This window comes from Medicago truncatula, chromosome 7 (assembly GCF_003473485.1).
Source record: "Medicago truncatula cultivar Jemalong A17 chromosome 7, MtrunA17r5.0-ANR, whole genome shotgun sequence".
Classification (NCBI taxonomy): domain Eukaryota; kingdom Viridiplantae; phylum Streptophyta; class Magnoliopsida; order Fabales; family Fabaceae; genus Medicago; species Medicago truncatula.
In genome coordinates this window covers 35819590-35846889 of record NC_053048.1, presented here as the reverse complement: position 1 = coordinate 35846889, position 27300 = coordinate 35819590, and the positions used below count along the sequence as shown (strand labels likewise).

Genomic DNA, 27300 nt, shown 5'->3' with positions numbered 1-27300 from the left:
TTGGAGTAACTTAACCTTCATGGTATATATCAATTAAATTAGGCTTAAATATGTATTTCGTCCCTGCAATTAGGGGTCGTTTAAAAATTGGTCATATAATCGTTTAATCCTTGCAACTTACCTTTGCATTGTTTAATCATTTAAAATTTCATCTCTATTTCCAGTTAATCACTGTCATCTCATCAAATTAGCAAAATTGTATGGGAATGGACAAAAATACATCTCCTGCGTCCTCATCCTCTTCCTTTCTTTTCTTCATCAACAACAACACCACCACCAATGGGACGAGGGAAAGATGCAGTGAATGGTTCAAAGTCCAACTCAAGCACATAGTTTACATTAGCACTGCAATAAAAGTGAGCCAGAATCAAAACCATTCATAATTTGTGTAAAAATATAGCCAAAACACAACTAATAAAAGCCTTAATTTACTGATTTATTATCTTCCATCAACAAGTTCTTCCTTGAATTTGAGAAACTCAGCTGGTTGCAAATTTTCAACAACAAGAGCATGCACGTTCACTCTTAGATACTCTCAAATACCTGGCATTAGACGAACAGCAAGAGCAACCCATGGTGGCAGAACTATTACTCCCAAATACCTGGCCTTGTGTGCGTTGTTTTTGTTGTTCTTGTCGACGGCGAAACCAAGGCAAAACCAAGACTTCAGAAAAACCCTTCTCTGCAACCACGACGACTTCACCTGAGAAGACATATTCATGGAATAGACACGGCGCGCCGCTTTCATCACTGCCCTTCATAAAGATTTGTCAACTCCACCAAAAACAAAAAATTAAAAATTATCCCCATAACGAGATACATAGAAAAAAAATTAGACATATACATTTTGTTTTAATATTTAAATTTAATCTTATATATTTATTATATCATATATGTATTATTCGTATTGAAAGTTAAAGGTAATTTAAGAAGGAGAGAAAGTTAATCCAAAAAGGCAAAACAAGTTATTTTCTTTATATATAGTATAAATATCTAAATAGTAAAACTAAACGAGTTATAAATTCCGTTAAAAAAAAGAGTTATAAAATATAAATGATATTACAAAATGCAAGCCGTGTGAATTTCAAGTTTCTTTTTTGTTGCATAAAAAAATTAGTTTTGTCCACAAATTCTAACACAACCGATAAAAATGTTAAAATTATTAAATCAATTTCTTCTATCTAAAAGAAATTGGTTTTTTGTTTAGGATCTAAAAAAATTGGTTGAAAGTCGTTTTAAAATAAATGTTTTTGGTTAAATGTTGACCGGCGACCATTGGTTTTTTATCCATAGCAGACTAGTAAAAGAGTAGTATATCCTTAAATATGTGATTTTCTTGATAAAATCCTCATATATATGCTAGTTGCTATTTTATTTTCGAAAATGCTGTTTATTGCGAATAATTATATCACGACCGCATCGTGAAGGTTTATTCCACCAAGGTACCGTTTAAGTTGACCTCTACGTTTTCATAACCATGATCCATGAATTCTGCTAAATCCTGTTTTGTCATTGGTTAATATAGGTTTCGCTATCTGTTCGTGAATTTTTTTTGCAGTATATAGCACTGCTCTTTTATTTTTTAAAATTAAGGAATTGCCATCTCAAGTCGAGTAGGATTACATATGTGGTAAAATGGTTGCTCACTAATTTTAAAATTGTTGCTCAAAGGTATCAGAGTCTTGTACCATTCGAACGACCAACCTCATGTTAGGCTAATATCAAACTCTCTTAAACGTTGATTACTATTTAACATTTATGTACCTTATCTTGTCGTGCAAGCAAATCTTTTATTATAATATTATGCATGCGGGTGACTAATTGATGGATTGAACAATAAAAAATATGTCAAGAAATATCTCTCAAAGATTATCCACGTCATTTTATAGCAAACTGACAACACCTTAAAAGATGATGGATGACATTGATATATATTCATAAAAATAGGAAGCAAAGTAAGACATTGTCACTTTTTATAACTGACCTCATTAAAAAATTTCATATATCTATAAATAGACCAATGCAATAGTTTTCTTTGCATCCTCACATATACAATTATTAAGGAAGGAAAAATATTAGAGAGATGGGGTTGAAGATGAAGATAGCTTTGTTACTTTTTTTCTTAGGTTTGACCACAACCATTATTGATGCTCGTTTTGAACCAAACTCACTCATCACTCAAGTGATATCAAATGGTGTCAAATCAACATGTAAACCTTGTTGTAATAATTGTAGTTGCACATTTTCAATCCCTCCTCAGTGTCGTTGTAAAGATGTTAAACCAACATGTCACTCAGCTTGCAAGACTTGTAGGTGTTTTGAGTCATTTCCTTTGAAGTGTGATTGCCTTGATATCACTGACTTTTGCTATGAACCATGTAACTCAACTATAGCTAAGGCTCATTAAGATTAATGAGACAAAGCTAGTTTTAATAACTATGATGTTATATAGACAAAGTCGTTTAGGCTTTGTTTTTTTCTACTAGGAGAAGGAATAATTAGAATAAAACCTATTTGGACATGCATGTAGTTTGTTTGCTCAAACACTGCTGTGCCAAAATGTTGATAATAATTTCCCTTGTAATGTTGCAAAATGTTTGTTTCACTGTTTGTTTTAATTAATTTCCCTTTTGTATGATTTTGTTTTGCACTTTTTTCTCTAATAGGTTCCCTTCACATGAGGCAATCCTATTTTTGGCACTCTCAGATTTGGGATTCCACTTGTGTGAATGTCACATGACATTGTCCAACCACAATGTCACACATACTGGGATCCCTCGAATTTGTACCTTGCATATTGTTCTGCATTTTGAATCACATAAAAATTGCATACATATATATATGTAAGGCTTAAATATGTATTTCATCCTTGCAATTAGAGGTCGTTTAAAAATTGCAGTTGGTCTAATAGGTTATCGATTATCATACTCAATTTATAAGGATGTGAGTTCAAATCTCACCTGTGACATGGTAATCTTTCATGAAAAGTGATGACATGGTAATCTCACTAAATTTTAGTCTTAGCTATAAAGTATTAGTTGCATGAAAAGTGATTATATTGATCCCTTGTGCAAATGCTCTCTCCTTTACTTTTCCTTTCTTTCATTTTGTATGGACGGTTTTTTTTTTTTTTTTTTGGTATGGAGGGTTTTAGAGTATAGTATTTTGAAAACGATTAAGTTTATATTTTGATATTAAACTTGGCGTCAGATTCATTAGAATTACAATAAATAAATAGGATTAATAGGTCTTTATCCCCTGTAATATAGGTCATTTTCGATTTTTCTTTCTGAAATTTTTTTTGTTTTGCTTTATCCCCTGATAGACCAAACAAAAATGAAAATTTCTTGAAAAAATAAAATAAATTTAGTTTTTGTTTGGCCTATTAGGGGTAAATCAAAAAAAATATTTTACAGCGGGGAAAATCGGAAATGACCTATATTACAGGGGGTAAATACATTTAAAATTAAAAAATAATAATAAAAGAATAACATGATAGTTCATCATATAACATTTCAATCACATTTAGTAAAAGCATATATCTGGATGAGCTTCCTATCCTATTTTCCGAGACATCAATTATTTCATGTAGTATGTCAAGGACAGATTTCAACGAGTTATACTATATGGACCTATGGTGATGGTGCTGTATTTATTAATGGAACAGTAACAAATTCCACAATTATCACAAAATTAACAGTGCCACGAGTTGCATGGTGGTAAGAAAAAAAACAATCTTGTACTCTTGTACCAATACTATACTCGAGAGAAATAAAACAGTAAATAATGCTCTGCTTCCACTACATTGTTGGTAGTGAACAACAGAGTTGTGGTGTTAGGATATAAATATTGGATAGACTATAGTATAGAGTAGTAAAGATTTATTTATTTTTTGTTATAGAGAAGTAAAGGAGGGTAATCTTGGCGCAACTGGTAAAGTTGTTGTCATGTAACTGAAAGGTCACACATTCAAGTTTTGAAAACAATCTCTTAGGTAAAAAATAAGGTAAGGCTACCCTGCCTATGCGGGAGCTTTAGTACACCGAATTTCTTTTCTTATAGAGTACTAAAGAGTATAAGTAAGTTTCCTTTCTTACAAATTCAGTTGCCGTGGTCACTGCATTCTACAAAGATTCTGACATTCCGTGGAAAATGCGCAGCAGATGGCATAATTGTTTGCTTTTTTGTAGGCAGAGTGGTTGCACTTGCACCCACATTCTTAGAGACGGAAATAGGGCCGTTGATGCTCTTGCAAAGAATGGGTAGGGTCTTTCTATGTTTTCTTCTCAGTGGTTGACTTCCCCTCCACCTTTTATCTCTGTTTTTCTTTTAGGAGATAGTCTTGGCTTACCTTACTCTCGCATCTCTATGGATTGATTTTATATTTGGTTCAAACCTCTCATGACTTTTTATTTCATTTGCCTTTATCTAAAAAAAAAAAGAAATAAGTTTGTTAGGTGGTTGTTGAAGAGTTGTTACTTTGATTATTCTTATAAAGTATTTAAATAGCCCTAGAAGGGAAGATAGTTTTGAATAATTCAGATTAGTGACTAGAGAATGCTCTGGTGTGAAAGGAGAGTGCTCCTTTAGAGGTAGCCATGAGTGCAAGGTTATTCTAGTAAGAATTATTATTCTTCTGTTTATTCAATTCTGTCCAACTTTAGGAATTCTTCCATATACCAAGAGAAAAGTTCCTAACATTTTCATTATCACATTATTTTCCTGTTGGATAAACAAATAAATACTATTCATGCTCTTGTAATCAAATCATAGTAGAACTAAACAAACAACATCCAAGCCTACCCAATAAAAAGGGGGAGGGATGTTACCAACTCACTCATCAAATCATCTCTCTTCAAGAATTTTTCAAACACATGATGAAAATTATAACCGATGCAGATCATGATGCAGAAAACACAATCAACAATAGATTCTCTGTACAAACTCTTCACTTTTTTCCTGTAGGTGTGTTTCGCTTCTCTTCCAGTGTTGTTCCCTCCATAAGTGCGACTTGCGCTTCGTTCACCATCCCTAGCCCAGACAAAGAAACAGATTGAAGATAAGACGCAATGTGCCATAGAGGGGAAATTACTTGTGCTTGCATGGCATCGTTCATTGCTTCTTGAGGCATGTCGTTAATGAGATAACACAAGCTGCGACGTGCATGTACAGTTGGAGAAACCATTGTTCCAACATCAATGAACTACACGTGAAACAATGAACTATCGTTAAACAAAATAAACTAAAAAAGAACCGAATCAAATCTCAAATATAACTGCTAAATAGGAAGGATCCATAAGTGCTACTGAAATGCTTCCTTCATTGACTTGAGACAGAATCGAATTTAAGAATCAATTGCTTTATTATTATACTAACCACATAAACATATTGATGCATAATTCTAGTTGGAAATCAAAAGCATTATTCATCATTGTGAAAATCTCACATCAAACCAATGTTTTAAAAACCAAACCAGGCGTCGAACTGACGGGACCTCTGGATCATGGTTCAACCGCCCGAACCACGATCAAACCGTGATTAAAGCGCCAAAATAAGTGAACCGTAGTAAAGGACCGTAAAATGTTCTACCAATTGAACCATCAAGTTCGGTTTGGTTTTTAAAAACATTGCATCAGCAACAACTGTAGAAGTTAAGAATACAAAGCAAAACAATAAAACTACCTGTGTGTAGCACTCTATTGCAAGTTTGAAGTCTTTGTGCCGGAACGCAGCATCTCCTTTTTGCTTACAATTTAGTGAGTCCTGCATTTGATCCGTCCACATTTGGAAAGATAACTGTAGTTCAGGGAAGATTATGCACGGGTTAGCATCGAACATAATAAAGGACAATATATCATTTCATAGTTTGCCTTAGTAAATATATTGCACCTTAAATTAATAACCTCAAGAAATATAAAAATTAATAAAGAATCCAATATTTTAAGAAATAAATTAAAAGGACTGTAGTAATAGATTAAAACCTCATTTGCCACTCCATCATCATCTTTATAACCAATATTTTCGAGAACTTCGTGTATGGCAGTCAAGTCCTTTCTTGAACATGCATCGCCAAGTGGGGACAACGAAGCCGAAATAGTAGCACTATGTTGGATACCCATCAATGAGTGAGAAGGAACCTAGAAAGAAATTAGTAGGAAATATCTTGGTTAGACAAAATAATCGGGAGTAGAACTTCCAAACTTAATTAGTTGCGTTCTGTTTTTTCATGAAAGTCATTCATGTGTGCGCCAAGATATGTAAGTAAGAATATAGAAAAATAAATTGATAGAAAAGCCATTGATCGCATTTTGTCTTTGCCTTGACTCTGAAAGAAAACCTATGTAGTGGTATTGTTCAAGCTTACTACTAAGAAGTGATACTTGGCTAATTACTATCCCACAATAATAATAGACAGTCACACCTCTGTTTCTTTTTGAAGAGGAGCCAAAGCAGCCACTAACGACTTTGTATTAGGTCGTTCTCTAGGTTCATACTGTAAACAACGAGATGCCAACCGCACCAACTCAGTTCCATCATCTTCAGAAAATTGTCCTTCCAGACAAGAATCTGTGAGCATTTGAATATTTCTGTCGCGAATCAAATCAAGGGCCTGCTCCAAAAAAAAAATCAAATCAGGTATTCAAGTACATATATATATACAATACTAAATGAAACATGGAGTCAAATTTACGCTATCTTCAACTTCACAAATCAATGGTAAATATTTTTATCAATTGGAATTAAGTAATAAATTAATAATTAATAAAGTTGTACAACATTTATCTACTTTTATTCATTCCTTTCCTTCTTTTAGGAGGATATAGGTGAGAGAGAGTTATTTTCCCCAAAATAAGATGACTTACATGACTGGGAGGGATATGCTTCCCACTAAGAAGGTCAAGCAAAAGAGTGCCAAAGCTATATATTACACTTTCTGGTGTTACTCTCCCTACAGAACAAAGAAGAGTCATAAGAAATCCTGATCACTCAACTTTTACAAAATATTTACGATCATAAACGTTATAACGCACGACAGGTTTTCTGTTAAACATTGTTAAACTGCATGAAGGGCAACTAATAATCATGGACATCAGGAGAAATAAGGTTGGATTGGTGGCTGGAGTGAGGGAGTTAAAGATTGGAGTTATAAGGAGGTCGAGGGTTTGATCCCCACTCCCAGCATAATACTGACAATACTAACATTTTTCCGTTTCAAAAAATAAATAAATAACCATGCACATAATATGCTTTTTTATCACGGAATATATTAGGTTTAATTGCTTCGTAGTCCCCTGAACTATCTGAGGATTATTAAACAGGTCCCTAAACTAATTGGATCCCAGAAATTGTTAGTAGTTTGTAATTAGGGCCTTAAACTAAAAAGTTTTAATTAAGTTGTAAACTTTAAATAATTTGGAGTTAGGTTCCTAAACTTAGGGACCCTAATACAAATTATTGAAGAGCTTAGGGCCCTAATTAAAATCATTTAAAATTATGGGAGGAACCTAATTAGAAATTATTCAAGAGTTCAGGGACTTGATTAAAAAAATAGTACAAGGATCTAATTAAACACTTTGGACAAATTCAGGGACTCGGTTATAAATTTTTTAGTTCATGACTTATTTAAAATTTTCCAAATGGTTCGTGGACCAAAAGAATAATTAAACCTATTATAAATTGATTCTTGAGTATGCAATGAGCTTAGACTTCAGGTAAAGTATACATCCACAGAATCTGTCTCCTTTTTTTGGTTACATAAGAAAAATGAAACGAATTTAAGCGAACTTAAGCATCATTGTAACACTTTTTCATCGTTTCAGAATTCATTTATGTTACGAAGTTGGACTTTTGAAACTCATAACTGCTATAACCTGTGTTCAGCAGTCACTTTAACCTTTTTTTAAACTGTTATTTGACACACAGAGAATGATATTGTATTCAGTTCATGAAACAAATTTGAAATACTAAATGTATCATAACTTCTCTTAATATTAATTCAAATAAAACCATAGCAGTAAAGAAATATGGCACACCAGTTCTGAGATACTCTGGAGGAGTAAATGCCAAATTTGTGCTATAACTTTTTCCGTCCCTACTGTTCTTCATAAGGCCAAAACTTGAAAGCCTAGGATTACCGTCCTGTAAATATTAACATATTATTTACAGTTTCGATTAATCAAATTATGTTAAAAACGTATTAAGAAGTGGAGTACAAAACTTACCTCATCAAATAGAACTCTATATGCATTAAGGTCATGATAGAGGGCACGACCGTTGCTTGTGCAGTATTCTAGAGCTTCTGCAAGATGTAGAACAACTCTAAGTCGCATTGCCCATTTCATCGGTTGAGAATCCCCTGACATAGACACATATACCGCTTCAATAATACAATCATAACAATGGTATCAAAGAAAACAGGTTCTCAAAAGGGAGAGGCTCAAACATCATGATGTTTTGTTGAGATTGAATGCCACAGTTTGAGTTCTGACCTTCAAAATTAAAAATAAATAAAAATTGTTTCACCCTTGCAAGATAATTTTCACACCTCAAAATTATTTTGTTGCATAAATTTAGTAATAGTTGATGCTAGTTTTGTTGATAACTTGGTACTTCAATATATGAACCTTCCTTAAACTGGAGAACATTATTAAATTTCAAATGAAAAAAGATTGAACTATGGCGCAATGGCTTAGGTACGTACTAATCCCATACTATACACCAATGAAGCCGTAGTATTGACTCATAACAAAGCCGATGATCAATACAAAAAATGAAAAGAGAAACAATTACTTCACACTGATCTGATTTCAAATATGAAAAAGGAAGGATGACATGCATGAAACGAACTATTACAGTGGAAAAGGTGTTTCGCAAGTGTTTCGTTTGGCATATATTCAGCCACAAGCAACCTCTCATCGTCTTCACAACAACAACCAAGCAAATTTGCCAATCTTTCGCTGCGAAGCTGACCAACCGATCTAGCTTCCTCCTACAGTTAACAAAATTTGTTCTCATTAAATAATTGAAACTGAAAAGGACAGAGTCAAAGGAAAACATACCAGCACAACTTTGTGCACTAGCTTCAGAAAAATAATCAAACTTAACCATTTTATTGACTATTATGAATATCATGGATAACATATTGTTGCAACCATGGTTCAACAGTAAAAAGATACAAAAAAATGCAAACAAAGAACACAACATTTGACATAGTTAAGCCAATTGTGCCTGCGTCTCCGATTGCAGAGCGGCTGCAATACCTTTCGATTATTCAAGCTTAGAGACTACCAAGTACAGCTTGCATTTAAATACTACGGTCCAGTTTACACTTTACAAGATTACCCGTAAACTGTACAACTCAGGCGGTTTGTTCACTTATCAGTAAACAATGAGTCATACCCAACACATACTTATAAGTGATGTCACCTTTTAATCACTAAACACAACTTACACAAGCACACTAACATGTTCCCATTAACGGCATTTCATGCTTGAAACGCTGTTTTGTGTAGTGCCAGGTTGTGAACACAAGAATTGAAAGTTTAACAGTATGTTTGAAAAAGTTATTAAAAAGAAAAAAGATAAAATTTACCAAAAACTGACGAGCATCGGGCCAAGCACTTCTATTAAACCTCTTAACAACAATCCTCGTTTGATTCTCCATCTTCCCTTTATAAACAACATTTGGAGCCTTTTCTCCATGTTCAGAAACTATATTCTCAACATTAAAACCGGACGTTGCATTATTAAGTTGCTCCAACGTAAATTCCCGAAATGAAGGTCCATCGTTGGTCTCAATTCTATTCTCGTTTTCTGCAACAAACATCATAGTATACACAAATCAAGTATGAATAATAGTTCACTCAGCATAACAGAATGTACTATGGTATATCACTTTTACTTACCAGCATCTGGAACTTCAGGAACAGATGCTTTAACTTGTGAATCCACACAGCATGGTACCAAGCTGGAGCACTGAATCCCCATTTTGATACACTTAAATGAGATTAAAAGTAAGAACAACCTCTTCCACTTTTAATGATGTGTTTTTTATATATCCGAATACAGCATTCACTCCACTCAGCTACACACGGACTCTATGAAACTCGAACATATTGGACTCTACCAGAACTCATATATCTGTAATACATTGCAGCCACAAATGCCTGTGAATCATATCAGAAAGCTTTGTTTTAGTTAAGGTAAATGGAAAAACCAGCAAGAAAAGTTCTTATCCTAGTCCACTTTTGTGCAACACTACCACAGATACGAAAAACCAGACACAACAACACCGATAATAATTTGAAAAGATAGAACAAATTCAAGATAACCACATGTGATGCTAGTGTCGTGTCGGTGTCAGATACAATGACACGCCTTCAATATGATGTGTCGGTGTCAGATACAATGACACACCTTCAATATGAAGTGTCACTGCTAGATAGGTCCTTGATTACTGCTAAACAACAGAAACAGAATCATCCATAGATTCTGTACTAAATTTTCAGGCAGCAAAGGCATCATCATTAACCTTCTGCCAGAATTGAAGACAAGACAAACATCAACAATGCAAAAATGTAAAACTACCTCATTTAAGAAAGAGGAAAATCATATCATTTTTTCCTTTATAGGATAGGATTGATGATGATCTCATATTCATCAGATAATCTTAAATGTGACAACCTAACAACTTGTAATAATCTTCAGCATTTAAAGCCCCCTCCCCAAAACCATACAAAAATAAATATCTAAAATGAACATTTAATTGCATTTCACCAAAGTGGGGCAAATCATAAACACACAAATGTTAAATATTCAACTTTTTATGCATATCTTTTTTTAGTCAACTCAATGTATTCTGCTACTAAATATTTATCATTCAAAATTAAACACTAAATAAAGTAACACTTTTTCAACTTATCTAAAAGCTACTTCACCTTTTTAAGCTTCTTCTTCTTCTAAAAGTTGATCCACCTGAAGCTGATAAAAAAAATAATCACTTTTTCAGTTTTTTTTTTCTTTTTTCTCGATTAAATCAATATCTTTACAAGATCCACATTTTCGCATAGAAAAATAATTGTAATCTGCAAAGTTCGAGTCTTTTTCTCGATTCAATCAAAACCCACTTAAAATTTTCCACAGACAGTCAAGAATTTTTCCTTTTTTTTCTTCAGAAGCCAAATAATTCTTCAACCCAGATGAAGAAAAATACTAAAAATCCAATTTTTAATATGAACAAATTCAGTTGAGAAGAAAAAAAGGGACTCAGGTGAAAATAAAATAAAGATTTTTGCATTGAAAGTGAAAAGAAGAATGATGAATGAATAAAGAAGATAGGGATGATGGGGCTATGCCTAACTGCCTATTCTTATTAATTGTATTTTGTTGACCTTTCCATTTTGGTGTAAAGTGTAAACTATATAATAAAATAAAGATAGAAGACTCAATTTTCTCTCTAAAAGAAAAAAAAAAAACTCAATTTGATGTTAATATTTTTTTCTTATTTCAATTTAATCTCTGATAAACAGAAAATTAAATTAATTTCTAATATATATATATATATATATTTGAATTTTCATTCTAAAATAAATCTATTTAATAAAGATATTTATAATAAATAGTGGATAGTCGATAAGATAATTTATAATGAATGAATTTGTAGTTGATAAGTTAGTTTATAACTTATAATTAATAAGTTAGTTGATTGAATTTTCTTTAAAAAAAAGTTAGTTGATTGAATTTATAGTGTTTGATAAAATTAATAGTTTAATTAAACTTAAAAACTTAAAAATATGAATGACACAAAATAATATATTTAATCAATATTAAATTTTCAATTAAGATTACGGATGCAAAATGGGATAAAATAAGATAAGTTATAAGTTTTTTTTTAGCAATAATAAGATATAAGCTATAAGCTACTTGAATTAGCTGATAAAAAATGTTATAAGTTCTTGAGAAAGCAGTGGTTATCAAACAAGTTTTTCTTGTGAAATGAACTTACAAGACATAAGCTATAAGCTAAAAAAAAATGTCTTGCAAAACAGACACTTGACTGCAGTCATATAGTGTTTCTATCAAAGTTTAATGAATGGTCATAATTTGACTAGTTTTTATGTACAATGGTCGTCTTTGACACCTCTTTTTTTAGAACTTTTCCTTTCTTGGGATAGATTCGGTTTTTCTTTTCATAAGTTTTACACTTCGTGACTCTACTGTATTGGTTCATGTCTCTTCTGTCTTTTATATGTTATTGCTTTGATAAAAAAAATTGAATGAATTTAAAAATTTGTTTTTTATTTATAAATGTAACCAGAAGAAGTTGTATTTTTATGTCCCCGTGAGCTTAACTCACTCGGCAAGGGATAATGCATTATGTATGCAAGAGTCGGGGTTTGAACCCCAGACACCCCACTATTTTATCTTTAAGGTGAATTTCTCCAGTCGCTAAGCTATTTGAAAAAAAATAATTGTATTTTTATGTTAAAAAACAGACATAAATGTGCTACATTAATTTTAAGATATTCTTAGGATTCCACCGGCAATGTATTTTGGATTTATTTTTATTATTGGCTGTAATTGGGCTTACAAAGTCAAATCATGCACATTCAATCAAATAATTGAGTTCATGTGTACACTATCTAGAAAAAGCATATGCTGGATTTCAACAAAGAAAGGGATAATGAGGACGAACAACAACTAAGGAAGCATTAAATTCAATTAAATTCTACCCTATGAATCAATTGTTAAACACTTGCACCTTCAAAAAAATTGTTGTCAAAAACTCAAATTGCAATAAATTTTGGCAAGAAGAATTAATGCTTATCACTGTTTCTTCCTTTTGTCCTTGATGAAAAATAAGAACACGTATGAATTAAATTGAAATATTTTTATTCAGTCCCTTTGAGCTTTTTTTAATTAGCTATATTTCATGGAATACATTTGATCAACTTAATCATGCTTCTTTTAGTATATAAAATTGTTGCTTGCAGTTGCAGCTAGCTGTCTTGTTTTTTAGTTTGCATCTAACAACTCTTACAACGTTTCTCATTCATGAGTTTCTGTTTGAAAACATGAAATCAATTTAATTTTTTTATTGTATATATCAAGAAAACAACAACGCCGCCAAAACAAGTTGATATAAAATATGAACTATTCCCTCCAAAAATAAAAAACTAATTATTAAACCAACATGAAATAATTTGGAAGTTCTAATCAAATTTGTGCTCCAATCTATCCCTATCTATTTTATGAGTTTGTTCACTCTCCCAGTCTCTCTTTCTGGTGAAATTGAAAGAATGATGAATTCTTTTTGGTGGGGTAATTCAGGAGGTCAAAGTAGAGGTATTAACTGACTCTCTTGGGATAAATTGTCTATGCACAATAGTGATGGAGGTATGAGTTTCAAAAATCTACCTACCTTTAATCTAGCTATGTTAGGGAAACAGGGTTGGAGACTTATGATAAATCCTGATTCGTTGGTAGCTCGACTTTATAAGGCAAAATACTATCCTAGGTGCAATTTCTTTGAGTCGACTTTGGGACATAAGCCTAGCTTTGTATGGCGAAGCATATGTAATTCTAAATTTATTCTGAAAGTTGAAAGTAGATAGAAGATAGGTGATGGTGAGGATATCTCAGTTTGGTATAACAAGTGGATTGCAAATGATGTTACACTTATCCCGCATGCTAATGGACATTTTCCTCTAGCTGATCTAAGAGTCTCAGATTGCATGCTACATGACCGCAAGGAATGGAATCTACCTTTCCTACAGTCAATCTTTGATCACCATGTAGTTGAAAATATAGTGAACACACCGCTCTATCCATCAGTGACGGAAGATCGACTCATCTAGGAAAAAAAATCATGGTGAATACTTTATTCGTAGTGCATACCGGTATTGTGTGCAAGAGTTACTTGATACATCTCATTTCAAGGTACAAGGCTCTTGGAATCTAATCCGGAAGCTCAAGATTCCCCAAAAGGTAAAAAACTTTATGCGGTGAATCTGTAGGAATTGCTTACCAACTCGTGTACGTCTAAAAGATAAAGGAGTCACATGTCCTATAGATTGTACACTATGTACGGTGGGCAGTGAGGATACACTTCATTTATTTTTTCAATTCTTCTAGAGGCAATTTTCACTCTAATCACGGGTGGAGAGATTATCAAAATGTTTAGTTTTTAAGGGCAAAATATTTTCAATAGCCCACAAATGTCCAATGTAGAGTACTTTCTAGAAAATTTTGTGGTGATACAAATTAAAAATAGTAAAATACCATTAATCCCTCCAAAAATAACAAACTAATTATTAAACCACTCATAGTAATTAGGGAGAATAGGAAGATAGGTTGGTGCATCACTTCTATTGTTGCTAGAGATATAATATTTGATATTTTAGAAATTACATCATCCTTAGGCGTTAAGTTCTGAGGCTTAAGAACATAATAGGATTTTGAATGTTAATTGTAGTGATGAACTCCCTTGTTTTGAGGGAATTTTTATCAGTTGCATATTTCAATCAAATTAAAATCATCAATCATTCAAAAACTTAAAAATACTGTTTAATTGCATACTTAGGAGAAAAAGGTACCTTAAGATTTATGTGTCAAGTTCTTGCATTTGTTGAAAATTGAGGTAGAAAATAAGTAAAATAATAAAATTAGTATCGAGAAAAATAATAAGAAAATAAGCAGGACTTGATCTTTGAGAAAAATGCATGAGTTCTTGAGGACGTGTAACTTAAAGGAGTATATGATTATAGGAACTTAAGAAAATGACCACTTGATTGTTAAAATTTACCAATACTTTATACATACAATTGAACTTTTATTCTTTTTTTTTTTTTTATGTAATGTCTGTCTTAAAAGACTTTCTACTAAACTTATTGTTCGAGGATAAACAATAGTTCAAGCATGGGTTACCTTAATTTTATTTAAGTTTTTGTTTAATAAATTAATATTTTTATTTAAGAGACTAAGATTTTAATTATGGAAGAGTGGAACTAATGATTAGTATTTTCTTTAGAACTTGAACTAATAGAAAAAGATATATGAGCCAAACTGCTTTCTAAACCTCATATTTTTTCTGTTGTAATCTATCATCTGAATTGGGCCAAATTAATTTTCGTCCCTGGAGCCATTCACAGTCCTGTATGTGAATACTACCTTTTTTTTCATCTTCTAATCAACAGACCTTCCATTCACACCTTCCCTTCTTCAGATTTACTATAACGCACCCGTGCAGTTAAAAGTAGAAAAATACATATAATTTCTTTTTCCACTCTCCATGTTTCCCACGCAGCTTTCGAAAACCCAAAAATGCCTCTGAATTTTTGGATTCTGAAATTCAAAATGAGTTTATCCAAACACCCATTTTACATGCTTCAAACCTTTCTCGTGTCAAAGTTAAATTTCATATTTTTCCCCATAATTTTTTGGCGCAAGAGGGGTTCGAATCATGTAAAGGGGACATTTGGATCCTAAAATTTGAAGTACTTACCATGGTTGAACCGTGGCGAAAACGACTGTGTCTATTTTTTTTTTTCACTTTGAAAATGGTCAAAAAGCTCTATTTGAAATTTTGAATCCAAAAACTAAAGAACATTTTTGAAAGTTTGAAAGACGCATGAGAAGTATTAAGGGTGAGAAAATAAATTCTCAAGAATAGTTGTCTTGAATGGGCTGGGCTCATTATGAGAACAAGAAAGCAAGATTCTTAAACCACAAAATCCCTAATTACATTCCAAAGATAAAACAATGTATTTTTTTGTCAAGTAGTCTAACGACTATAACTTCACTTTTCAAGATGAATAAGTTAGAAATATGAGGTTCAAACCCCAACCTTTGTATTTATACTGCAGTGTCCCCACCTGCTGAGCTATACGCACGAGGATGATACAACAATGTTTCTATCCTTGAGGTAGTCATTTTAATATACTAATTTAATTTTTAGCCATTTCATTACTTTTCTCAAAATTTGAGGGTTCCTCTGTTGATAAATTTCACATTTTTATTCCCTTATCATTGGCTGTGAGTTCGATCTAAGTGAAACCAACGCCAAAAATGATCATACGAATGTCATCTACATTATCCACCAATTTTTTTTTTCTAATTTGGGGTAAGTTTCTTGCGTTAATTATGTTTTTGGTCCATATAAATATACCAAATTTTCTTTTTAGTCCCTATAAAATTTTCCTTCAACTTTTAGTCCTATAAAATTTTCAATCACTATTTTTGGTCCCTATTTTAAAGTTAATTTTTGTATTTTTTTTTAATGAAATTGTGCAGAAATATGTAGAATATTGTAAAAAAAAGTTTCAATAAAAATTAGAATTTTTTAACAAAACATAAATTAAATATGAATTTTTAAGCTTCAAAAATATAAAAATTCATATTAAAAAATTCTATTTTTTTTTTGGAGAGATTCTTATAATATTATGTATTTTTATGGAAAATTTCATTAAAAAAATATGAATTCTACATATGAGTTTACTTTAAAGGAGGACCAAAAGTGAAGATGGAAAATTTTTGAGGGACTAAAAGTTGAAGAATTTTTTTAGAGAGACTAAAACGAAAAGTTGACATATTTATAGGAACCAAAAACATATTTAACCAAAGTTTCTTTGATCCAATTTTGAAATTAATATTTTGTTTTTTTATAAGGCTAGAGTCCGATGACATAGTAAGGAATAAAAAACAGTCCGAAAATTGGAATGTTTACAGATTCCAATCTATGTCAGGTTCTCATATACTCTTGAATATTATTTTTCACCTTTAAGAATAACTTGTTGAGTTAGATTGATTAGAGGACGATGAGTCAAATGAACATAGTGTAGCCACATGTACCTCTCACACATAATTTATATCAGGTACGTCTAGAGTCCGTTTGGTGCGCATGATATGATAGAAACATGATAGGATAAGAAACTGGATAAGGATATGATATGATAGTGATAGGATAAACATTTATCTTGTCATGCGTTTGGTGCACACTTGATAAAAAGATGATAGCATTATTTTATGGCTAATGTTAACCGGTGCCTTCGGGGTACTAGTTAAGAAAGCAAATATAGTAGTTTTTGCATCGGAAATTGTGTAATCAATTTCTCAAAAGTCAAAAAGTGTTATTTTTTATTGAAATTTTCCTTTTTTGGATTCCTTAATCCGTGCCCCGGGGGCACCGGTTAACAGGACTCTTATTTTATCATATTCTGTGTTTGGTGAACACTTGCTATTGCCATGATAAAAAATATATTCTATTTAAATTACAAAGTTATCTTTGTAATTAAACTCCATTTAGTGTTTCCTGAACATGTGTCAGATCATTTGTATAGAGTTGGGGGTGCGGAGAATAAGGGAGTTTAATTTGGCGTTACTTGTTAAATGGTGTTGGAGGATTAGGGTTGAAAATAAGAGTTTGTGGTATAGAGTTTTAGCATCACGATACGGGGAGGTAGGAGGAATAATCGATGAGGAGGGGCAATTTAACTCTGTTTGGTGGAATAATTTGATTAATATTAAAAATGAGGCTGGTGTGGGAAGTGGTCGGTGGTTTGATGCTAATGTTGGGCGAGAGGTAGGAGATGGTACACAAACTTTATTTTGGTGGGATCCTTGGATTGATGGCATGGTTTTGAAAAATAGCTTTAGTCGCCTTTTTGATCTTGCTACTAATAAAATGGCAACGGTGGCTGAAATGTATTCACTTGGGTGGGGGGAGGAGGGTGAAGCTTGGAAGTGGCGGCGTCGGTTGTTACATTGGGAGGAGGAGAAGGTGCGGGAGTGTTGTGATATTTTAACTAATATTGTTTTGCAGTCTAATCATTCTGACAGGTGGATTTGGCATTTACATTCATCCAACAAATATAACGTCACAAGTGCTTATAATTACTTGTTGTCATCAACAAATAACAACTTGACAGCTGATCACATAACTGAAATTTGAAATAAGGAAGTGCCTTTAAAAGTCAGTCTCTTTGCTTGGCGTCTGCTTCGTAATAGATTACCAACAACAGACAATTTAGTTAAAAGACAAATTATACAATCAAATGCTTAAGTTTGTGTGGGCGGATGTGGCATGTTAGAAGACGTAGAACACTTATTCTTCTCTTGTGATTTTTTTGGTAAACTGTTGTATGGTATTTTTCACTGGCTTAGGTTCCATTTAGTGTTTCCTGAACATGCGTCAGATCATTTGTATCAATTTGGCACCTTAGGCGGGTTTTCCAAAAGCAACCGCTCAGCTTTTAATCTCATATGGCTTTCTTGTGTGGGTGATTTGGATAGAAAGAAACACTCGGGTCTTTCATCAAAAAGAGGCCTCGTTCAATCAATTACTAGATAAAATTAAATTTCAATCATACTGGTGGCTGAAAGCGAACCGTCCTACCTTTGCTTTTTCCTACCATTTGTGGTGGTTGAACCCTTTACCTTGTCTGGGTATTTATCTATAATGGGGTGATTTTGCCATTTGATCTTTTTATTTTTTTTATTTTTGTTACCCTTTGTTCTATGAGTGTAATTTGATACTCTTTCAGCTGGGGTTTTTGCACTTCTTGTGCTAAAATTTCCAAGCTTCAGTAATATATTCCATTTTAACTTCTTCAAAAAAAATAATGACACAATTAACAACGAAGATCAAGGTTGAAGATGAAAAAGTTCAAAGAATAATTATTGGATGAAATTTTTAGGAGATCAAAAATTAAAGTCGATATATTTAGATGGACAAAATAACAATTAACCCCACCTCAAAAAATAATATAATTTAACCCTAAATAAAGTTATGTAATTTTGTAAAAAAAAAATGTTACTATATTAGGAGCATATATTGTATGTATAGAATGTAAGCATAGATTCTCAAAGATTAGAGAGATATTTTGGGTGATATAGGCCGCCAATCTATTAGCCAACACCCTAACGTCCTTGCACTTGCAAGTTGCAACAAAATAATGATCGGATCCTACGTGGGATACATAGAGATAAATAAATTCCCTTTCTTTTATTGAGAATCCCCAAAAATATATAATGTGTGAGAGAGGTAAAGTTGTACTATTATGTATTCATGTATTAATTAATTAATAGAATCACTGCTTAACATGTGTTTTAAGAGCGTAAGTTATCTAATTATTAAATTTAAATTCTATCAAATGCTTTATTTTTTCGATAAAAGTATTAACCGCTCTCCCACGGCATATTTATAAACAAAACACCACTTTTAAATTCATTGAAAGTTAATGTATTTGGTCTATATTATAGACCAAATACATACAATATTCAATGAATACAAAAATTAATTTTTTTTATTTGTAATTGTGATCGGAATGAGTACTTAATTAAGTTAAGATGTTAGTTAATATTCACTCTATCCCTTTTTTTTCCAAGGGAATTCCCTTCGTCCCTTATTATAAGCTCTTTGACTAATTTTACAAATATTAAGAAAAATTGATAATGTATTTAATTTTTCTAGTTTATGTGTGAATTTACTAAGTTGTCTTTTGTTTGTATATATGTGTAAGAAAAAAAAAAATAAATGTGCACATTTGTATAGAGACTTATATTTGTGGACTAAACTTTTTTTCTAGGAGCTTATAATTAAGGAGGAAAGGAGTAATGTTTAAGAATTATAAGCGTGCTCTTCTTTGGAATTTTGGTTTGAATCTTCGTCGGTGTCCAATGTAACTCGTCTATTACATTTATTTTTAGTATCTATAATATTTTCAATCCCCATTTTTGTCCCTCCTTTTAAGTATACTCACATGTATAATTCATATTTTTGAATAAAATTTTGCAAAAAAGTTTATAATATTATAAGAACCTCTCACAAAAATTACAATTGTTTAACAAAAACATGAATTAAATATGAATTTTTGTATATTTTATGCAGTTAAAAATTCATATTTAATTTATATTTTATGAAAAAATTTAATTTTTTTTTGGAGAGATCTGCACAGTATACTACATCAAAAAATACACAAGTGACTTAAAAATAGGGATCAAAAGTGATAATTGAAAATATTATTAGGACTAAACGTTGAAGGAAAAATTTAGAGAAACTAAAACAAAAATTTAATATATTTATAACAACCAAAAACATATTTAACCGGAAAATAAAATATTCTCTTTCTTTTAAAAAAATAAAATATTCAGTATTATCCAAAACAAAAAGTGCTTATTTTGTTTGCTTCTCAAAACCTCCTTTCCTAAATCCCAGAAACATCACGCACACAAAACATCATCAGCAGCATAACCGATATCGCAACCCAACCGAGGAGAGAGAAAGTATATATAGCAACAAAACAAACTCTTTTTTTCTAGAGAGAGAGAGTAACCATAGCCCTAGAATTTTATGCAACCAGATAAGGACTTTTGTGTGCAGCTCACACACTACTGCACTAGATAGAGAGAGAGAAACACCATTCTTTTCCATTTTTCAATAACCCTTTTTCAATTTGCTTTCTTTGCACACTCACACTGTGAAAAACATCAACTTTTTTTGATTTTTTTTTTCTTCGCAATTCCTAGCTTCAATTTGTTCACAGGTGGAATTGGTGTTGTTGCAACATACCCTTTGGATATTATTGCTTACAAATGTATGTATGATTTCTTATCCCTTCTCATTGTTTATTCTTTTATATGCATGTTGCTTTTTGTTTTGTGTTTCATGTATTTGGGGTGTTGAATTTTGCTGTAACTCAAAACCCATTTTGCCAAAGGTTGTGACTTTATTTCAGAAACATCATGCTTTTATGTTTTTAGCTTTTGTATGTCATTTTGAGGTTCTGAGATTGTACTGTGGTATTTTGTGGTCTATCTTTTTGGAACTGGGTTTGTGACCTTTCTTTGGCATTGGTTTGAAGTAATACCTTTGAATGACACCGGACACGACAGTGACACACCGACATAAAGAATTAATTGAACATAACATGTGTAGTTGTCGTGTCGTGTCGGTGTATGACAGCAGCACATGTCGTAATTACACATCTTTGATCAGAATTCAGAAGGGTAGTAATACTTTTACAAATTTTATGATTTTGAGTTGTTGATTTTTTGAGTGTTGGCATGGAAGGTTGAGTTTTATTTGGTAACCTTTGAAATTGCTTTGTGTTTAAGGTTTATTATTAGGGCTGGTAAGTGTGGACCTTTCCATGTTCAATATGCAACCTTTACTTTTTTGTAGTTCATATAGCATTGACACTAACACATGTGATTACATTCAACTATTTTACTTTTTATTTCTTTACTTCAAATTCCTGTCAAATGTCGTGTTAGTGCTTTATAAGTTTGGTAAGATGTGATGTGGCTGCTCTTTTTGTCTTCAGTTAAACATGTACATGTTGTTATTGGATAGTGGTTCCCTTATTTGTGTGGATGCCTTGGCTTCCCATCTTTTTTTCTTATTTATCTTCTACTTTATGGTTATCTTGTCTTCTACATTGTTGTGTTTGCGTCCTTTCACTTTCTTTCATATGTATGTTAATATGTTGCCATCAAGGAGAAACTTTATTACCCTATTTTGATTTGAAGGATTACTAGTCTTTCTTCTTGAACTATAGTTACAAATAATGTGGGCTTAAGCACTGTTTGACACTTGTTGGTAATTTTTTATTGAATTTCATATATTTTATCGTATTCTAATACATGTTTTTTTTTTTTTTTCCCAGTTTAAATTTTGTCATTATACTCTATCTGCAGAGTTTGGTGATAAGTTTTTAGTATATTTGAATATTGGAGGTCTGAGTTTCTTGTGAAAGAAGGCATTTGAAAGTAAATGCATGGATCACGGGGACCATATGGCGTTATCCAATTCTGCATCTTACTATATGCAGCAGAGAGTACTACCTGGTTCTGGAGCACAACCCGAGTTACATGTTTCGCCGAGTTTTAATCAACTGTCTAATCCCAATCTGCCATTTCAATCCAACATTGGTGGTGGTGGTAGTAACATTGGAACCACACTACCGCTAGAATCTTCGGCAATTTCATCTCAAGGTGTCAATATGAGTGGTCATACTGGAGTACCGTCTGGGGAAACTGTGAAAAGGAAGAGAGGAAGGCCGAGGAAATATGGCGCAGATAGAGTTGTGTCATTGGCACTGAGTCCAAGTCCAACACCATCTAGTAATCCTGGAACTATGACGCAAGGCGGGCCGAAACGAGGGAGAGGGCGTCCGCCTGGGAGTGGGAAGAAACAACAACTGGCTTCTTTTGGTAAATCTCTTGCATTTTACAGTGTCTTGTGTTAATAATGATTATTGTTTGATGCATGAAAGGTATATGTATGGGGTTTGAATCAATTTTTCAAATTGGGGAAAGCACCCGTTTAACTATGAGCCTGTTTGTTACAATATTTTCATAAAAGATAACTTCTTATTTTGAAAAAAATTAGGGTCCTGCTGTGTACACATAGGAAAAGTGGTTTTAGGTTGTGTTTAAAAAATATGATTTGTTTTTTAGGTTTTTTCTAAATCAGAAGCTGTTTTCTGTTGTTTTACAATAATATAAATCACTTTTTATTTTAAGCGGTAGTTACTAAAGCTTTTCTTCAGAAACAATTTTTAAAATTTTGATGTATTTTCTATAGATTAAATAGACATCTTCTGAAGTGTAATTTTTTTTTTTACTTTATTAAGCTTAAACATACATATGCTCGAAGTGATTTTTTGACAAAATAAAAGCATATTTTATGAAAAAGCTGAAATATATGGTCTCACTTTTGAAATATTTGTGTGTTTATTTGAATTTTTAAAAACATCATATTTCTAATCATTATGAATGTTACTCAAAGTAGCTTCTGAAAATAGTTGTTAGTTGAGTTTTACACGGTTACTAAGGAAATGATCAATATTGTTGATTTTAATGGTAAAATATGTCTAATTTACTAAAACACCCTCATTAATTATTGTTAGTGGAGTAGTTAGATGATTGAAATGCAATAAATAAGGTTATGTTAGTGGAAAAAAATAGTAAATGTTGTATTAGTATTGTAAAAGGGACAAATAATTTGAGACGGAAAAATAGTAAAGAGGACACGTATTGTGAGACGAAAGAAATAAATCACTTTTTTACACAACTTTAAAATCACTTTTTTCGTAAGCTTAAACAAACTAGCTCTATATCTTTTTAACATTATAGAAGATATTAACTATTAATTTAACTAATATAAATAAAAAGCTATAAGAAAGTAAGAGAGATAAAAAATTCAAATGAACATATAATGATCATAATCTAATGTGATTTGGTGCATTAGTGTAGGTATGATAGCACCTAAAATAATCATAATCTAAATCTTACAAGAAAAAAAAATTAAATATTAAGAAGCTAAATATTCATACTGATTACTGAATGTAATATGCCGGGCTTTTAACTTGACATTCAATTTTTATTGGGTTAAAAATTATAATAAAATCAATAAAAAAACAAAGACAACTAGTTCATACCGGTTTGGACTGGTTTGATTGATTCCTACGTTGTCAATAGCGGTGCGGTGTGATAGAGTTGGGGCGGTGGGGATCAATGGCTAGCTTCACCCACACGTGGCGAGGTGGTGTAGAATAGAGGTGTGGCCACGTTCGTGCACGAGAAACACGTGTTTTGCTAAGGAGGCGCCACTACATGAGTATGATTGTTTTTAAGGGTTTGGAAATCCAAATATACCCTTTAAATGGAGCAGTTGCAAGGGTATTTTTGGGGTTTTCGCATAAAAGAAAACCCTAATATCCCCTTCTCTTATGGGGCCACAGAACAGATACGCCCGCTCTCTCTTCTCGTCACTCTCCCCTCTGCTGCGAACCAGCCGTGGCCCCAGCCCCAACTCCCTTCTTCAAATCAGTTTTCTGCACCGAAGATGCCTCGTGTATTCGGTAGTGGGTATTTAAAAAGTTTGGATTAAAGTTTTATACATCTATATTCAAATGTTATAGGTTCTCTAAATTTTATTTTGGTTCTTTGTTTATATTTATGTTGATAATTTGACATGCTAATATCATAATGACATGAATAAGCAATGGCATTTAAGTTCCAATGATATGGAGTATCAATTTGCTTGAATTTAAAGTTTTGCTGTTCTCCAAGAGAGAGATGCATTTTTTCATTTTAAATTATAAATGAAAGGAAATCTGATTACAATTAAATTGGTGATTATGGTTTAAATGTTCATTTATATATACCATGATGCCTTTCCGCAATTGTAGAATTATATAGTCCGAAAACAACATTACCTGAATCATTAGTTACTGCACCAGAATATAGTAGAAATCAAATCTGAAAAATATTTTATCAATATTGACAAATCAAACATCAAACATTTCTAACCAAACAGACTGTATGTGTGGCATGCCCACATGTGTGTGTATGAGTAAATGCATGTGATATAAAAATATTTACTAGTTGGGTATTATGGTTTTATTATGATACTGTTATACAATTCTGCACTACAATATGTAATAATCAAAATTGCAATGGCTAAAACATGCGTATAAAATTATAAAATAACAATGATTTCATCATGAAAACATATGATGATACTTATATTTATTGTAACAATGCATAAGTTTGCTAAGTTCTTTATCTGCATTTTCTGATGGTTTAAGTGGTTACTTATTTTCAGGAGAGTTGATGTCTGGTTCAGCTGGGACGGGATTCATTCCTCATGTCATCGAAATTGCAAGTGGAGAAGTATGTTTTTTTTTTCCATTATATTAACCTGTTTTTATCTCTGTTTTGGTTTTATATGTTAAGTTTGGGAAGAAACTAAATAGAAAAGAGAGAAAGGAGAAATATGAATTTGAATGATATTATATGATTTTTTTAGACTTGGATGTCATAATGAAATATGATGGTGTGTTGATATGCAATTTTTTACAATGACTAGCCTAATAAATGTATTTGCATCTATCATTTTTAGTGAAATACTAGTTACTAGTTAGCCCAACAACTACAACATGATCACTGAAACATAAAAATCCTTATATTTTTACCTATTTAAATAAATATCAACTTCCGAGTTTCTATTGATATTTCTGTTTTTTTTATTCACCTGAAGTTTTATCTAAAGCATCTACTAACATTTATTTGCAACCAAATTTTTGGCTTCTTAGAGCAAGGAAATGTGGCACTATGTACAACTATTTTTTTAATAATAACAAAAGTTTAAATTAAATTGTAAACAAATTTTCATATATACATTTATCTTAAAAGAAAAAGTTGACCTAATAAAGCAAAACCAAGAGTTATGGTGATATTCATATCAATAATAGTAAAGAAGAAATTAATGTAGGAAGGCAAGGGGTCATAGAAGTGCTCCCCCCAGAATTTTATAACCACATTTGTAAATCCTGATTTTATTTCATATTGTTTCAAGTGTGTGCCTAAGGTTATAACATTTATGTAAATATTGGAGAATTACACATGTGAACATTTTTTTCTTCTGCAGGACATTGCAGCAAAAATCTTGACATTTTCTCAGGTGCGAGCTAGAGCTCTTTGTGTTTTGTCATCTTCTGGCAGTGTCTCATCCGTCATTATTCGTGAGCCTTCAATTTCAGGCGGCACTCTCAAATATGAGGTATGGAGACTTTGCTATTGTTATTTTGTTAATTTGGATACACTTACCGGTTCATATAGAATTGTTGTTACATAAAGACATATATGGCCTATATGCCACGTTTAAGCACGCACGACACTGTGCACGTAATCAAATGTCTATCCCTCAAAGTTAAGATTATTTTCTGGCTACTTTTCCAATTTTGTATGTAAGCCTTTGATCATGTGTTGCAGCACTTCCACAATGCCATACTATCTGAAACTAAGTTGTATAGTTCTAGCATGGAATTTGTTGCAAAATATTTCATAAACAGATTCCTGAATATGTGTGTTCATACGTATGCAAACATATATGTCTGGTACAAATAAATTTTGATGGTTCTACTAAAACAAAATAAATTGGTACCATGGAATCATTTTGACTTTTTGAGTCACCATGATTATCTAATTGGTGTATGGACCTATATTAGCTTTTGGCACATATTTTGAATAGGAAATTTCTATTCTTGTATGTAGACCTAGCTTTAAGCACATATTTTGAGTAGGAAATTTCATTTCTCATGTTTGTATTGCTTTGTCAAATTTCTCTCTACATCCACTATCTGTTATTATAAGGTTGTTTATATATTTTAATTGCCAGCTTGGTTTTGGCTTTGTTAGGGACATTTTCACATAATGAGCATGTCAGGCTGTTACGTGCCTACTGAAAATGGCTCCTCACGGAACCGAGATGGTGGACTAAGTATTTCCCTTCTTGGTCCTGATGGCCGCCTCTTTGGTGGAGCAGTTGGTGGACCGCTTGTTGCTGCCAGTCCTGTCCAGGTAACAACATTTTCAATGCTACCATATATCATGTTATTTTAGATTATACTTTTAAAACATACATCTAATGAGTTTAATTTCTACACCTGACCCTGTTAATGTAAAATTTACACTGTTAACAAATCATAACCAATCATACGATTGATTGACAATCTAAAAAATATTTACACTGATAGTGTATATGAAATAAATTATTCATATCTAATTTCTCGCATGTTTATATAAAAAAATTGAGCTACTTATTGAACATAAAAGTCACGATTGTAGGTGATGATTGGGAGCTTTCTTTGGGGTAGATTGAAGGCAAAGAACAAGAAAAAGGAAAGCTCAGAAGATGCAGAAGGTACTGTTGAATCAGATCATCAAGGAGCTCATAATCCAGCTGCACTGAATAGCATTTCACCAAATCAAAATCTGACTCCAACCTCATCCTTAAGCCCTTGGTCAGCAGCATCGCGTCAGATGGATATGGGTAACTCCCATGCTGACATTGATTTAATGCGTGGTTGACACGTACTGTGTATATATTTCAGACTCATGATCACTCATCTAATTTTATTTAGTAGTGATGAAACAATGAAAAGTACCAACATCAGAATAGAGCAAGCTGACTTTTGCAATTCATAAATCTCACTTAGCTATCCTTCACCCATGATTTCACTAGGGGTTCTCATGTTTTTATAGCTGTGAGGAATTTTAATTTGAAGGTTTCATGTTCCTCATTGGTAAGGATACATTTCATGGCCTGTTTGAAAAAAAATAACTTGGGCTAGATGTTTTATGTGGTTTTGAAACACCATTTATGACAAATAGTTTTATGTGATTTTTCTAATTGAATGGTTGACAATGCATTTGCGAAATAATTCATATTTACAATATGGTGTTGGGCACGTAAGAGTATTCAGATGAGATGATTCAAGTCTCTTCTAACTCAAT

At 32.2% G+C, this 27300-nt stretch overlaps 2 protein-coding genes across 6 annotated transcripts; one reads left to right on the top strand and one right to left on the bottom strand.

Moving 5' to 3' along the window:
• Positions 1 to 4616: 4616 nt before the first annotated feature.
• On the bottom strand, positions 4617 to 11387 carry LOC11427505 (serine/threonine-protein kinase BSK3). 2 transcript variants are annotated; one of them, XM_039827440.1, is made up of 12 exons: positions 10938 to 11387; positions 10417 to 10534; positions 9906 to 10166; positions 9593 to 9813; positions 8854 to 8989; positions 8223 to 8356; positions 8034 to 8139; positions 6864 to 6949; positions 6422 to 6610; positions 5982 to 6137; positions 5683 to 5796; positions 4617 to 5203 (listed from the first exon to the last, which is right to left on the bottom strand). In XM_039827440.1, the coding sequence occupies exons 3-12, from the start codon at positions 9985 to 9987 to the stop codon at positions 4949 to 4951; spliced, it is 1479 nt and encodes a 492-aa protein (XP_039683374.1). In that variant the 5' UTR covers positions 9988 to 10166; positions 10417 to 10534; positions 10938 to 11387; the 3' UTR covers positions 4617 to 4948. The 2 variants fall into 2 exon arrangements, with proteins under 2 accessions (XP_039683374.1, XP_024625394.1); XM_024769626.2 differs by lacking the exon at positions 10417 to 10534.
• An 8832-nt stretch (positions 11388 to 20219) lies between these two features.
• LOC11436936 (AT-hook motif nuclear-localized protein 9) lies at positions 20220 to 27240 on the top strand. 4 transcript variants are annotated; one of them, XM_024769614.2, is made up of 6 exons: positions 20220 to 20591; positions 21694 to 22209; positions 24608 to 24675; positions 25433 to 25564; positions 26203 to 26364; positions 26632 to 27240. In XM_024769614.2, the coding sequence occupies exons 2-6, from the start codon at positions 21774 to 21776 to the stop codon at positions 26872 to 26874; spliced, it is 1041 nt and encodes a 346-aa protein (XP_024625382.1). In that variant the 5' UTR covers positions 20220 to 20591; positions 21694 to 21773; the 3' UTR covers positions 26875 to 27240. The 4 variants fall into 4 exon arrangements, with proteins under 4 accessions (XP_024625382.1, XP_003623928.1, XP_039683605.1 ...); XM_003623880.3 differs by having other exon boundaries at positions 21663 to 22209; XM_039827671.1 differs by having other exon boundaries at positions 20220 to 20595.
• The last annotated feature ends 60 nt before the right edge of the window (positions 27241 to 27300 follow it).

Coding starts and splice junctions, on each gene's coding strand:
- LOC11427505 (XM_039827440.1), bottom strand. CDS start 9,987: ATGGGGATTCAGTGCTCCAGCTTGGTACCATGCTGTGTGGATTCACAA. Junction 8,140..8,222: donor ATAGAGTTCTATTTGATGAG/GTAAGTTTTGTA, acceptor TAATATTTACAG/GACGGTAATCCTAGGCTTTC. Junction 5,797..5,981: donor ATGATGGAGTGGCAAATGAG/GTTTTAATCTAT, acceptor CCTGAACTACAG/TTATCTTTCCAAATGTGGAC.
- LOC11436936 (XM_024769614.2), top strand. CDS start 21,774: ATGGATCACGGGGACCATATGGCGTTATCCAATTCTGCATCTTACTAT. Junction 24,676..25,432: donor TCGAAATTGCAAGTGGAGAA/GTATGTTTTTTT, acceptor TTTCTTCTGCAG/GACATTGCAGCAAAAATCTT. Junction 25,565..26,202: donor GCGGCACTCTCAAATATGAG/GTATGGAGACTT, acceptor TGGCTTTGTTAG/GGACATTTTCACATAATGAG.